The 12,260-nt window shown below is 37.9% G+C and overlaps 1 protein-coding gene across 6 annotated transcripts in view; it reads right to left on the reverse strand.

Annotated features, from left to right (window-relative positions):
• Ppp1r9a (protein phosphatase 1 regulatory subunit 9A) overlaps positions 1 to 12,260 on the reverse strand; it is a 259,763-nt gene that overhangs the window by 41,518 nt on the left and 205,985 nt on the right. For all 6 annotated transcript variants that reach the window (XM_042684754.1, XM_042684758.1, XM_042684756.1 and 3 more), the window contains 4 exons: positions 5,143 to 5,196; positions 2,511 to 2,740; positions 1,294 to 1,390; positions 1,024 to 1,195 (listed from right to left, as the gene is read on the reverse strand). In XM_042684754.1, the coding sequence (XP_042540688.1) occupies positions 1,024 to 1,195; positions 1,294 to 1,390; positions 2,511 to 2,740; positions 5,143 to 5,196 (553 nt within the window). The remainder of the gene's footprint in view (positions 1 to 1,023; positions 1,196 to 1,293; positions 1,391 to 2,510; positions 2,741 to 5,142; positions 5,197 to 12,260) is intronic.

Raw genomic sequence — 12,260 nt, forward strand, 5'->3', positions numbered from 1 at the left:
ACTATTTGAGTTTATGTGATCAAGCAATTGAAATTCAAGGAGATTTGTTACTGACTGCTTGGCAACACTGCTAGAGGAACACCTTCGGCTCTGTGTGCCACCAGTGTGCAAGGACGAATTCCACCTCTATTGCACAAGTGGGGACTGGTTTCACTAAGAATTAGTAGTCTCCCCACCTCACAGGGGACCAACAGTGTTGCTAGGGAAACTGGAAATTATGTGGCAAAACGGATGGCATAGAATGGAAAAAGCGTTCAGAAGAAATACAAAGTTTAGATCCAAATCAGCATGTTAATAGAACAACTCGCTGATCTTCCGCAGTCATATAGTTTAATAAATACCATTAGCTACAGGTTTGACAAGATATAGCTTTCTAAATGGAAAGAATTGGATAGTAACAGAAAGCTGTGGGTTACTGATTGCATTCTGTGTCACAGCAAGAACACATATTTTTAATAAACTACAATCCATTTTAACACACTCAAAAGGTTTTTAAAAAAGCCCACATTAGTTTGGTTTCTGACCTTTTTTAGAAAAGGCATTAATCATATAGTGTCCCAGGTATATAATTCCATATATTCAAATAAAATCATTTTTGGGGGAGCCTCATAGACTAGGTCATTCCTGGGAAGGGAAGAATTGTAAAGCCAACCCAGAGAGGTTAAGTTATCTTCCTGAGGTCACACATTTCCTCAGTTACAGTAGTGTTGTTGCTAAATTGTCCTTTCGAGGTGTCCAAAGGCATTTTGGCAATGAATGGATTCAAAAGTCTAGACATGAGTTTCATTTTAATACAGACATTTCCAATACTTTTCATTTTTAATGGCCACAAGGTTGAGATTCTATTAAATGCTTATATGAAGGCATTTAATTTTGATAAAAGGTAAAGTCAGACTCCCACTGTGATAAGACTTATTTCTCAGAATAGGCAGGCATTTTCCACCTTTGAACCTGTGGGCTAGAAAAAGGAGACAAGCCCAAATCACAGTCTTTAAGTTATTTTTGAGGTTGGGTTAAACAAACCTTGACTTAGGCCATCCTGACAAGATGTATGCTCAACCTCCACATTCTCCATGCTGTCTCCTTTACAGACTTCCCCCAGAGATGTTCTTCTCTCAAAGATGTTGTTGTTATTGTTCACTTGAGTCCCATTTTGCTTAAGTAGTCTGAATACCTCAGCTTCCAAATCTCTAATCTAGGGGGGAAAAAAATCCATTCATGAACTCTTCATCCATCACCCTGCTCCCAGTATTCAAATGGTCTCTCACGGGTAGCTTCGAAAATACAACTCACCCTCACTTGGAGGCCTTGAACTTCCACAATGTGAGCTTTTTCCAGATCTTCTAGTTTCTTCCTTTCTACTTCCTGTCTTTTGAGGAAGTCAAGTTCTCTTAAGAAAGAAATAAAAGATCTGATTGTAATTAATGTGAACATTCTTATCTGGAGCCCTAAAACTGCAAAGTGGGACAGACGGAGGAGCAATAACTCCATTCTGAAAGCTGAGACCAGAATATAAAGATTTGGAAAATGTTATTATAAAATTATTACATAAAAGAACTGGGTATGATGTTTTTTGGTGAAAAGTTACAACAGTGATACACTGAATTCACAGTACCAGGGAATAATTTCCTTCTTTTTAACAACAAGGTTTTCATGGCAGTCTCTTTTAAACATTAAAAATATTATTTCCATGACAGGAAAGAGAGGTATGAGGAGTCTGATGCAATGGCATAGCTTCTCAGGCTTGGTATGGAAGATTATATTTTATTTTAGCTAGCCAAAAACAAATTGAAACAAAAAATCCTAAAAAAAAAAAAACTCTAGTAAAAACCTTCCTGGTCATTTCCTGTAACATTACACCCAAATGTAAGTGGTAGAAGCAAAGCAGCTGTAGCCCAGAAAAGAGTTGCTGAAAGGCAAATGCTGAGTGTGGTGATGGCGTCACACTATAGTGAACAGCATTTGTGATTTTTTTCCCCCAACAAATGAGAAATGCAGAGAGGCCAGAGGAAGGGGAGAGGAGTGTTTAGGGAGTTGGCTGGGTCAATATTTACAGTGCATGCACTGAGGGAAAGTCTGCAGTTACTGATCCTGTAGACACACATTGAAGTAGCCTGACCTAGGTTCCAAGTGTTCCTTTGCATATCCCATATCCCATATGAAGGCATTATTCACAGCTTCAATGGGGGCTTCTTGCTCTTCAATCAGAAATGTTCGCAAGGAAATAAAGAAATTCAAAGTTTGAATAGTAACTATCAATCAAAACACTAGGAAGCAAATATTAGGGATTAGTATGCAATGTTAGAAGTTTGTATACAACCCTACTCTCATGTAAAAAATGATAAAAGTAATTTTCAAAATATAATCACTAAGTCCAGAATTAGTGATGAGTTCTGAAAGAGAAAATCCTGAGATCATCTTTTTCATGCCACTAAATGTGACGGAGCATTTGAATATAAAACCTTCATTGGACACACATAAAATTATTCTTTAGTACGGAAGCTGCTTACTTTTGTTGAAAATCCTTGATCAGTTTCTTTGCCTTGTTGTATTTCTTTTCTAAGGCCTGATACTGGCTTTGAGTCTCTTTGAGATGCTCATTCACTGTGTGGCATAATGTTTGAGCCTCGATCCAGTAGCTTTCCAGCTTCAGCATTCTTTCTTTATTCTCTTCTATGTTCTGCTGGAGCTGGTTTTTTTCAAGTTCCCACCTTACTTTTTCATTCTCTGCCGCTTGCAGCTGGAGAAAGTAAATGGAAAGACAAGAGGACTTGGTTATTGCATATTTTGGGTCAAATCACATTGCTATGTATACTCAATCATAAAACACCTGAGATGAGAAAAGCAGTTATTATTTTCCATAATCCCATAGAGGAGAAAATGGAAGTCCAAATAATAAAATACAGATTTGTTACCAATTCCCACGAGCTCTCCTTTAAGCCATACTAGTTGGATTTCTGTAAGTAGGAAAGGGCATTTTTGAGTTTGGTTACATCTGCTGACTGTCAAGCTATTTTCTTTTTTTTTTTTTGTAAATATAAAATTATATAAAATTAACTAGGAAAGAAGCAGGAGAAGGCCAACGAAGAGAGGCAGAACCAATGTGGTGTATGGTTAAGAAGGTTCTGTCAAGTCAATCAGCTTAGATTTGAACCCACTTCTGCCATTACTGTCCATTAAAACTTGAGCAAGTGATGGAGTTGCTCTCATAGTCAATGATATCATTCATACAACAGACTTGTGAGAGGAGACCAGTAGCTTGGAATAGCTCCTCCGACTAGTATTTGTGACTGGTTTGCTATGATTACTTTGCTTTTTTAATCTTCTGATAGTATTACTATGTTTTTTATTTCAATTTATACGAATATAGTCTGTAGTTGATTATACCAGAGACAGTGTGATAAATTCCTAGATCTTTATGAGCTCCAATTCATGTAAGAGTACAAAAGGGAATTATCAGCAAAACTACAAATTAGTAACAGAAAGGCTGTCTACAGTTTCTGTTTCCAAGTATCTTTCAAAATACATGCCACCCTGGCCCAACATCCTCAGTTTTATGGACATTTAACAAGGATCATTGAAGTGGGGGCTAAAAGTCACTTATGAGCACCACCACTCTGGTCTCCAAACTAGTGCTTTATTTTCTTCTTGGGTCTTCTTTAAAGTTAAAAATATAGTCATTATAAACTATCTCTTCAAAATTAAGACATTCCAAAATCAGATAGCATTTAGAGAATGGAAACATATATTTACATATGTACATATATATTTATATGTAAGACATGTATACTTTCTGTGTAAAATTTTAACTGAATACATTTGTTAAATGGATTACAAATTTTAAAAGTAACCCACACTACTCCCAAATCAGAAATCCTATTACTAATATCAACAGTAAACATCGTCAGTTAATATGTAGCTATCATATACCAATGTAACAGTAAAAAATGGTAATTTATCATGTTTTCTAAATTAAACACTTATAATCTTACACTAAGCTTTGTTAAAGCCTTTAAGCTCACAGAATCTTTTTCCTCTAATTATAAACAACAATTTAAAAAGTACCTTCTACTTTTCTGTCAAGAAACTATTTCAATTTAAAATAGGACCATTTTTCCTGCGTCTTTTATTAAATAATACTTTGTATTTTATTAAATATACTTTGTTGTTTATTTACCAACCACTACTAATTTAAAAAATTGCTATTCACAGTGCTGGGCTGACACCATGAATGATGTATAGACATGTTTTGACTAAAGAGCTCTGGAGTATATTAGCTAAGAATATCATTTAGCCAAAACAGCCTTGCTAATTCACCTCAATTTAAAACACATGGAAAAATCAAAACAATCATTCAATGTGATTAAGGAAACAAATAATTAGTGGTGGGAATAATTATGTCTTAATTTTCAAAAGATCAGAGAAACAATAAAGAATATTATTTAAAGTTATTCCAAAGATATTCTTAAACTTTTGAAATGATTTTTTTTGCCAAAACTAAAAACAATTACTAGGACTGTGTCTCATCCAAGTGCCTTGTAACCTGTCAATCAAAAATGTCCTGTTGAATCTTGTATTATTTCACATATAGACTAAAAATATATGCTGCTTTTTATCAAAATTTTTCCTCCCTACCATCTAAAAAAACTGAACTAAAGTTGCCTAAAAACTTAGTGTAATACCTGGCACCTAAAATCAGTTATGCAATATATCATGTTAAGTTTATAATTCTTAGAAACTATCTTTTATCAGAAATAGTGCTGTATATTAAATAGTATGTTTCTGATGAATAAGCTAAAAATGAATATGTGATTAAATCTACTTATAATAAGGTAAACAAAAAGAAGGTAAGATGTATCAGGTGACACTTAAAGAATTAGTGACTCTAATATACTTCAGAGAACTACTGCAAAAAGTGCTTCTTGAAGAAATCTTGAGTAAACTGACCACATATGTGCGTGCTGAGTGCAGACATGTTTTGTTCCCTATGGGTATATCCATGTATGCACTAACAGTGGAAATGACCTGGTCACATCTGTGTTCTCTCATGTGCACAGGAGCAAACCCATTAGCCAGAGGGCTGGATTCATTCACAGTAGATGAATTCTGAACACAATTCAAGTACCATGTATTGGGGCTTACCTTGCTCTTCAATTTTTGAATCTCTGCTTCTGTAACTGCATGTTTGATTTGCAACTGAAAAATTGAAAAGAAAAAAATCTCAAGTACTATGTTTTAAAATCTTCATCATCTGGGAGAATACCTTATTTCATAGTAAAATGCCTGGCAAAAAGTTCTGCAGAGCAGCAAGTTGTAAATGAAACGTCTAGTGTGTTAAAAAGGAATCACAGGCTGCAAACTAATTAAACACAGGGTTTATGGCTCATACTCCTAACAAAAGATTAGGTTACCAATTTAATTGCTCAGGGGCCAAAAAGAAGAAAACACATTTCTTGTATTCTTTGCAGTTCTTCCTTTATGATTTGAGTGTCCAGATACTGTTTCTTTGCTGAGCCTAGCTGGCTGAAATGCTTAAAGCCATTAAGTCAGTCGGTGGGAGACAAAATGAACATTCAATTCCACATCTGGAAGAAAGGTGGCGCTGTGGATCTGCGAGTCGCTCGCACATCTTGACCAGCAAGCAGCTCAGCGGCAAAGCGGGAAAGAGGATGCGAGATTTATAGATAGATATTTTTTTTTTTTACGTTGAAATTTTAGATTGTTTTTCATTTTTTAGTTTATTGTAGGAAAGCTATAGATTCAGACTCATGTCTTCCAAAATACCTACTTGCATTGGAGATCTAGACCCAAAAAAGCTTGAATCGCCATATGTTTGCTTTGGCTTGCCCCTCCCCCACATTTTCTCCATAAGGGAAGAACAATCAATGAATCATTCATTTCCTTAAGGGATAAATAAACATCCTCCAATTTAAGGAAAATAATCTGTATGCTGACAATTTCTTCTCTGAACTCCCTAGAGCCGGATGACTCTGGAATGCAGATTTTATTTATTTATTTGCCTATTTTGAAGCATGTGCAATTTCCATCAATTGCAACTACCCAAAGCAGATCTGCAGAAGCCTCTGCAGACTTGAATGTTTTTGCCTTTATACATATGAATACTGCCCCTAAGTGTGGCACAGAAAGACTATAAACAGCATCCCATCACTTTGGTCAGGCTGTGCCACTAAATTGATTTGCCGTAAACTTTTTAAGCTCTTATTCAGAGCACTTTGGATTTAGAACTGTATGAGAAGTAGTATAAAGTTGTGCTACTGCTATAATCAAGTAAGTTTACAAAGTGTTGTTTTTTGTTTTCCCAGAAGCAGAGTGAGGAATCTGCTGGCTGAGGAATCAATGAAATGGGGAATGCTTAGAACCTCCGGAGCTCCGCATAAACTCAGCGCTCTTCTGTGTACTTTTTTGTCTCTATGAGGGAAAGAGGGAAGAATTCAGGATAGGTCGATTCAACACTCAGGTGTAGGTGGTTGGTGGCCCAGACCCGAGCTCCAGGTGCCTGGCCCAGTGCTCCCTCTTCTTGCTTTCTGTTCTCCTCCTGCTCTGGAGACCATGCAGTCTGCTTGGCCTCCACTCTGCTGCTAAGGGTGACACTGAAATTACTATAAATCGGGCTGTGTCTGTTTCTATGGCTTTTGTCACTTTCAGTCTTTGGGACCTGGTTATTCTGGACATCTTGCTGAGGTCCCTATTATTCCATCATCACTGGATCCTGAGGCTTCTGGGGTGCTAATAATAGTTTCTAGGCCAGAGGCCTCGCCCTTTTAGTTTCTTTCTGACTGTCCCCTTTTTGGAAGTACAGGGTTTTGAACTTAAGGTCTTGCTCTTGCTAAGCAAGTGTCCTACCCCTTGAGCCAGGTTCAAGTCCTCTTTTTAAAGTTACTTTTCAATAACTGGGGTTTATGCCCAAGTTGACCCAGATTCCTATTTATACTGAGTAGCTGGGGTAACAAGAATACATACCATGCTCAGCATTTATTGGTTGAGAAGTGAGTCTTACACGCTTTTTGCCCAAGTTGTCCTTGAGTTATTAGGAGGTTTTTGTCTACTGTGTGCTAAGTGTGTGGAGTTCCTGAACTTTCTTTTGCTCAGACTGAATAAACTCATCTCAATTTACCATGTGCTAGTTATTGCATGAGCAACTGAGCCTGGTGCATCCTAGTTTCTTACCACAGTCCTGGGGTACAGACTCATTCACGTGCCTTTAGCAGATGCTCATAGTGTTAGTTTCCAGAAAGGCACCTATCACTATCTTCCTTCATGACTAAAAATAGAGTAAGATACAAAAGACATGGCAGTGTTGCTCTAAAATCCCACAAAATTCTCTTGCACCTAATTGAAGAGGTGTGTGCCTATTCAAAGCCATAGTATAGATGTGTCTTTTCTGACAATGCCAGGCCATCTAGCTGGATAAGTCTGATGCCCAGTGAGTCCAATTGTAGTCCCCTAATGAGCATACTAATACAAATGCTGGATTCATTCCAGACATGGGAACACTGGGGTTCAGAGAAGTCAACAGACTTGGTCCATTTTCCCCAGTGAAGCACCATTAAAACTAGGACTAGAACCCAGATGTCTTGGTTCTGATCCAAAGCCATTTTCCTTAGGAAAAAAGGATGAACTTAACAGGCACTTAAGGATGAGCTGCTATGTGAAATAAGAACATAGTATCCCTAATAAGTATCAGGCCAATATAAATGCATAAAATAAAAACATTTATAGACATAAATATATAAGGTGAATAGACACACACATGGAATTATTTTCCAGGGAGACACCACCTCCATGCAAACATGCCAGGGCACCCAGAAAATCCATTCCCATAGACATCTCTACTGACAGGAACTGCTGCAAGTAGTTTTTTTTTCTACTATGTGCCAAGTGGGCAGAGTTCCTGAACTTTCTTTTGCTCAGACTGAATGAACTCATCTCAACTTACCATGCACTAACTTCCCTTATACTCTCTTTCCTCACCTATAAAATGCTATGTCTCACAGTTTATAACATTCCTTATTTGAAGGTTAAATGAGAAATCTGTGTAAACCATTGGCTAACACAGAATAATTCCTCATTGTAGTCAGGATCTCACACACGCATACACAAGGTATCTAACAAACTAATGTATGATTATCCAATTTTCCCTCCCAGTTAAAAGTGTTGAACAATGTAAAATGTCACACCTGAAATAAAACTCATACCCTGATTTTATTTGAAGGGGAGCATAAAATCCAAAGGCCATTTTTTTTACAGTGAACTTTGCACTGTGGACAAATGCCAGGCCTTATTTTCTTGGTGATTAACTCCCAGGAGGGTACCACGTCTATAGCCTGCAACTTTCTTTTGCTCAGGTCACTGTGACCTCAGTAAATTGTTTCTCTAGGCTGGAGGAGAGAAACTATGAGGTGGCTCCTGTCCTACAAGTGTGATACTTGTGAAACAATGAGCCCCGAGGAAGTTGTCATTGTTTCAGTGTGTGGATATTCTCATCATAAATATATAAATAAGAAAGTGAAATAAAACTGCAAAGGAACCTATCCCCTCAGATAGCTACATCATTGGTAGTAAGTTCTCAGGTGAGGCAAGGAGAAAGAAGGAAGGAAACTGCTCCTGGATATCTCAATTAGCCTTCTGTCCTCTAGGGAGTGGATCATTGCTTTGTTCTCTTTGTTGTCTCTCAGATCCAATTGTGGATCCAAGCATCCAGAAAAATAGGCAAGATTGGTGTGAGATACCTCCAACTCATAAAAGGCCAACTTTACCCAAGAGTGGCTTCCCCCAAAGAGGTCAGTGTCTCTTAATACACAAGACCAATCTCTTTCACCTTCTTTGACATCTTTAACATGTATGACACAGACACCTATCCCAGAATCTTAGCTGAAATAATCCTATGATTCTTAGACTTATCATTCTGTATGATTACTTGTTTTTTTACATTTTCTATTTATTTCTTTCAAAAAGATGAATATGAAGCATGAATGCATATGACTGAATCAGTATAACACAAATATAACTACTAGAAACACAACTTTATAACAGAAATATACATATCATATACATATGTATAAATATACATATTAATAAATAAGTACATATATATATAAATATACATATCAGCTCCAACTTTGCCTCCCTCTGATTATCCTGGCCAAGCATGGAAAACATTTTTTAAGTGAAAAACATCTTAATAGGAGAGATTTAAGAGGATTCTGGTATCTTCTCTCCCTCTTTTTCAGCTTATACTAGAGTTTGAACTTAGGACCTGGGTACTATCCTTGAAATTCTTTGTCCAACATGGTGCAGCACTATGCCACAAGCCAGAGCTCTATCTGAGGAAGTTTTTTAAAATTTATTTTAGGACCTTTTTTTTTTTTTTGGTCCGGTCGTGGGGCCTGAACTATGGCCTGGGCGCTGCCCCTCAGCTAGTGCTCTACCACTTGAGCCACAGAGCCACTTCCGGCCTTTTTTTCTTTTTGCTTATGTGGTGCTGAGGAATCGAACCCAGGGCCTCATGCATGCAAGGCAAGCGCTCTACCACTGAGCCACCTTCCCAGCCCTAATTTATTTGGGGTGTTTTTTTGTGGTTAATTGGAGATAAGATTCTTGCTGTCTTTTTTTGCCCAGGAGGCTTAGCTTCTCAGCCTCATGAATAGCTAGGATGACAGGCATGAGCTATCAGCACTGAGCTGGCATCAGAAATTTTATAATCAGGTAAGTATAACATTCTCTGTGCTGTCTTTGCAAAGGCAACAGGAATTGCATTTGGATAGAACTTTCTAAGAAGGTTTCAGGATCAGAATTTCACAATTATTTTTGTGAATATTGGAGTGATGTCTGTTTGGCCCACCCAGTGTAAAAGCTGCACAAATGATAGAAATGAAGCTGCGTTGGCTGACATACTAGGGCTGTTAAAATGGAGCCTTGATCTTTCCCCATGTCACTTGTGCCCAAAGATTGATACATGTTTACATTAAGTTGAAGAGTTGCATATGCAAAATCTCTGAAAGAGGCTGGTTGAGTTTCGCCATAGTCTAGTCCTGATGACATCACCAAGGGCAGCATTTGCCACTCAGGGTGATGGGGCTTCTTTACCACAAGGATACTTAAGCACAGTACAGAGAAACTGATGCTTAATGATGAACATATGAACATGATGGATGTTCAGAGCCTGTGATTTTTTTTTTTTTTTGGGTCCGGTCGTGGGGCCTGAACTCTGGGCCTGGGCGCTGTCCCTCAGCTCTTCAGCTCAAGGCTAGCGCTCTACCACTTGAGCCACAGTGCCACTTCCGGCTTTTTTCTTTTTGCTTATGTGGTGCTGAGGAATCGAACCCAGGGCCTCAGGCATGCAAGGTAAGTACTCTACCACTGAGCCACCTCCCCAGCCCCCTAGCCTGCGATTTGTTAATAGCATTATTATTTTTTTGTTTGTTTATTGTGGTACTGGAGTTCAAATTCAGGACCTTCCAGTAGCTAGACTGGTTCTCTAGAACATGAACCATGCCATCCACCCTAAGATTTCTGGGTTTTGCTGGTTATTATCAAAACAGGGTCCCCATCTATTTTTCTGCTAAACTTAGATTAGAATCTTGATTCTTGGGGCTGGGAAGGTGGCTCAGTGGTAGAGTGCTTGCCTTGCATGCCTGAGGCCCTGGGTTCAATTCCTCAGCACCACATAAGCAAGAAAAAAAAAAAAAAAGTATATATGCCTTCTTCCTGCCCATGTAATTGTAACTCTTCTGTACAGTATGTTCACAAATAAAATTTTAAAAAATCAATTAGAATCTTGATTCTTTGCTCTTAGCTTCCTGAGAAGCTAGGATTACAGGCATGAGCCATAGACACTCAATTTACAGCATTTAACATAAATATATGTTTACTACTATGTCGGTAACAATCAGAGCTTTTCTACTAGTTAATGATAAATCCCACAGACTCCTTCATTTATAAGTTCATGTATTTATGATTTTTCAAACTTGTTTTTCATAATTACATAAATAAAGTAACCCAATGTCTGGACTTCCTCAAGAGGAATGCTTTACTGGTGTTAACAGCCCGGAGTCCTGAGGAGAGGTAAGGGACAGTGGGTGAAGATGCGACCAGGCTAGCAGTTCTTGATGCAGTCTTTCTCTTTTTCCTGCTAGCTTGACAGTGAAATTACATTGAGAGAATCTCGCAGCCCAAAAGAGGTTAGATTTCATGTGTTAGATTTCACCTAGCAGTCAAAATAAGGTAGCAGAAACTAGCAGTCCACCCAGGCGTGAGTCTGAGGACAGGAGGCCATTTTATGTCCCAACACTCACTATGGAGAGCCAATCTGTGCAATGGGAGAAGTGGATCCCTTTATCGACTTGCTCAAGAGTGGGACCTCACAGTCCAAGTTCATCAATAGGCCTCATTTGTTCAAACCTAAAGATGAGAGCAGGGGGAGAAGGGAGAAAGGAGGCAGACACACTGCACTGCATGGGCATGGAATACTCCCAGACTCACACCCAGGAGAGAGAACCAGATGGAATGATCTTCAACACTTGTATTAATAGGCCTGCTTGCTCTGTTTTCCTTTATTTACCTTGGACTGAACAATGAGTTTCACACCCACAGTTGGCAACTATTCACTTTAAAAAATTATAAACCTTACTCCTAGACTCGTGTCAAAGTAAATAAGGAAAACATTGAAAACACAAATATGCAAACCTGCAAAAATGATGATGCAAAAGAATCTGATGGTTACCCTTGGAAACCCACCAATGAAAGAGAGGCGAGGGAACAAAGGACGAAGAAAGGAACGTGAAGCATTTGAGAAGAGAACTAAGTCAGGATAATTTCTAAAGAGCATAAAGCAGTTAAAGGCAAACAATATGGAATGACATTGATAGAACAGAGAAAATCTGAGAAGCAATCTCTGATATAGGAAAAGGAGATACAATCAATCTACACACACACACACAAATCAACAAGTAAACATGGAAATGGACTAAGTACTGGTGACTGTGTTTCTAGAAAAGTAACAAAGTGAAAAAAAACTGAAGAAAATAGTAATGGACTAAACTGAAAATAAAAAAATAATCATAGACAAATAAAACTTGTTAGAAGGGAAAATATCAATGAATGAAAGGAGATCAACAAAGAACTTGTAATTTAAAATTATTAAGTGAAGGCTGAAAAACATCCAAATGCCAACTTGAGTTTTCCATACTATATGATTAAAACAATGAAATATGCCTATTGCATTTCAGGAAAAAAGTTTA

The sequence above is a fragment of the Dipodomys spectabilis genome, unplaced genomic scaffold (genome assembly GCF_019054845.1).
Source record: "Dipodomys spectabilis isolate Male_0828 unplaced genomic scaffold, ASM1905484v1 ptg000089l, whole genome shotgun sequence".
NCBI lineage: Eukaryota > Metazoa > Chordata > Mammalia > Rodentia > Heteromyidae > Dipodomys > Dipodomys spectabilis.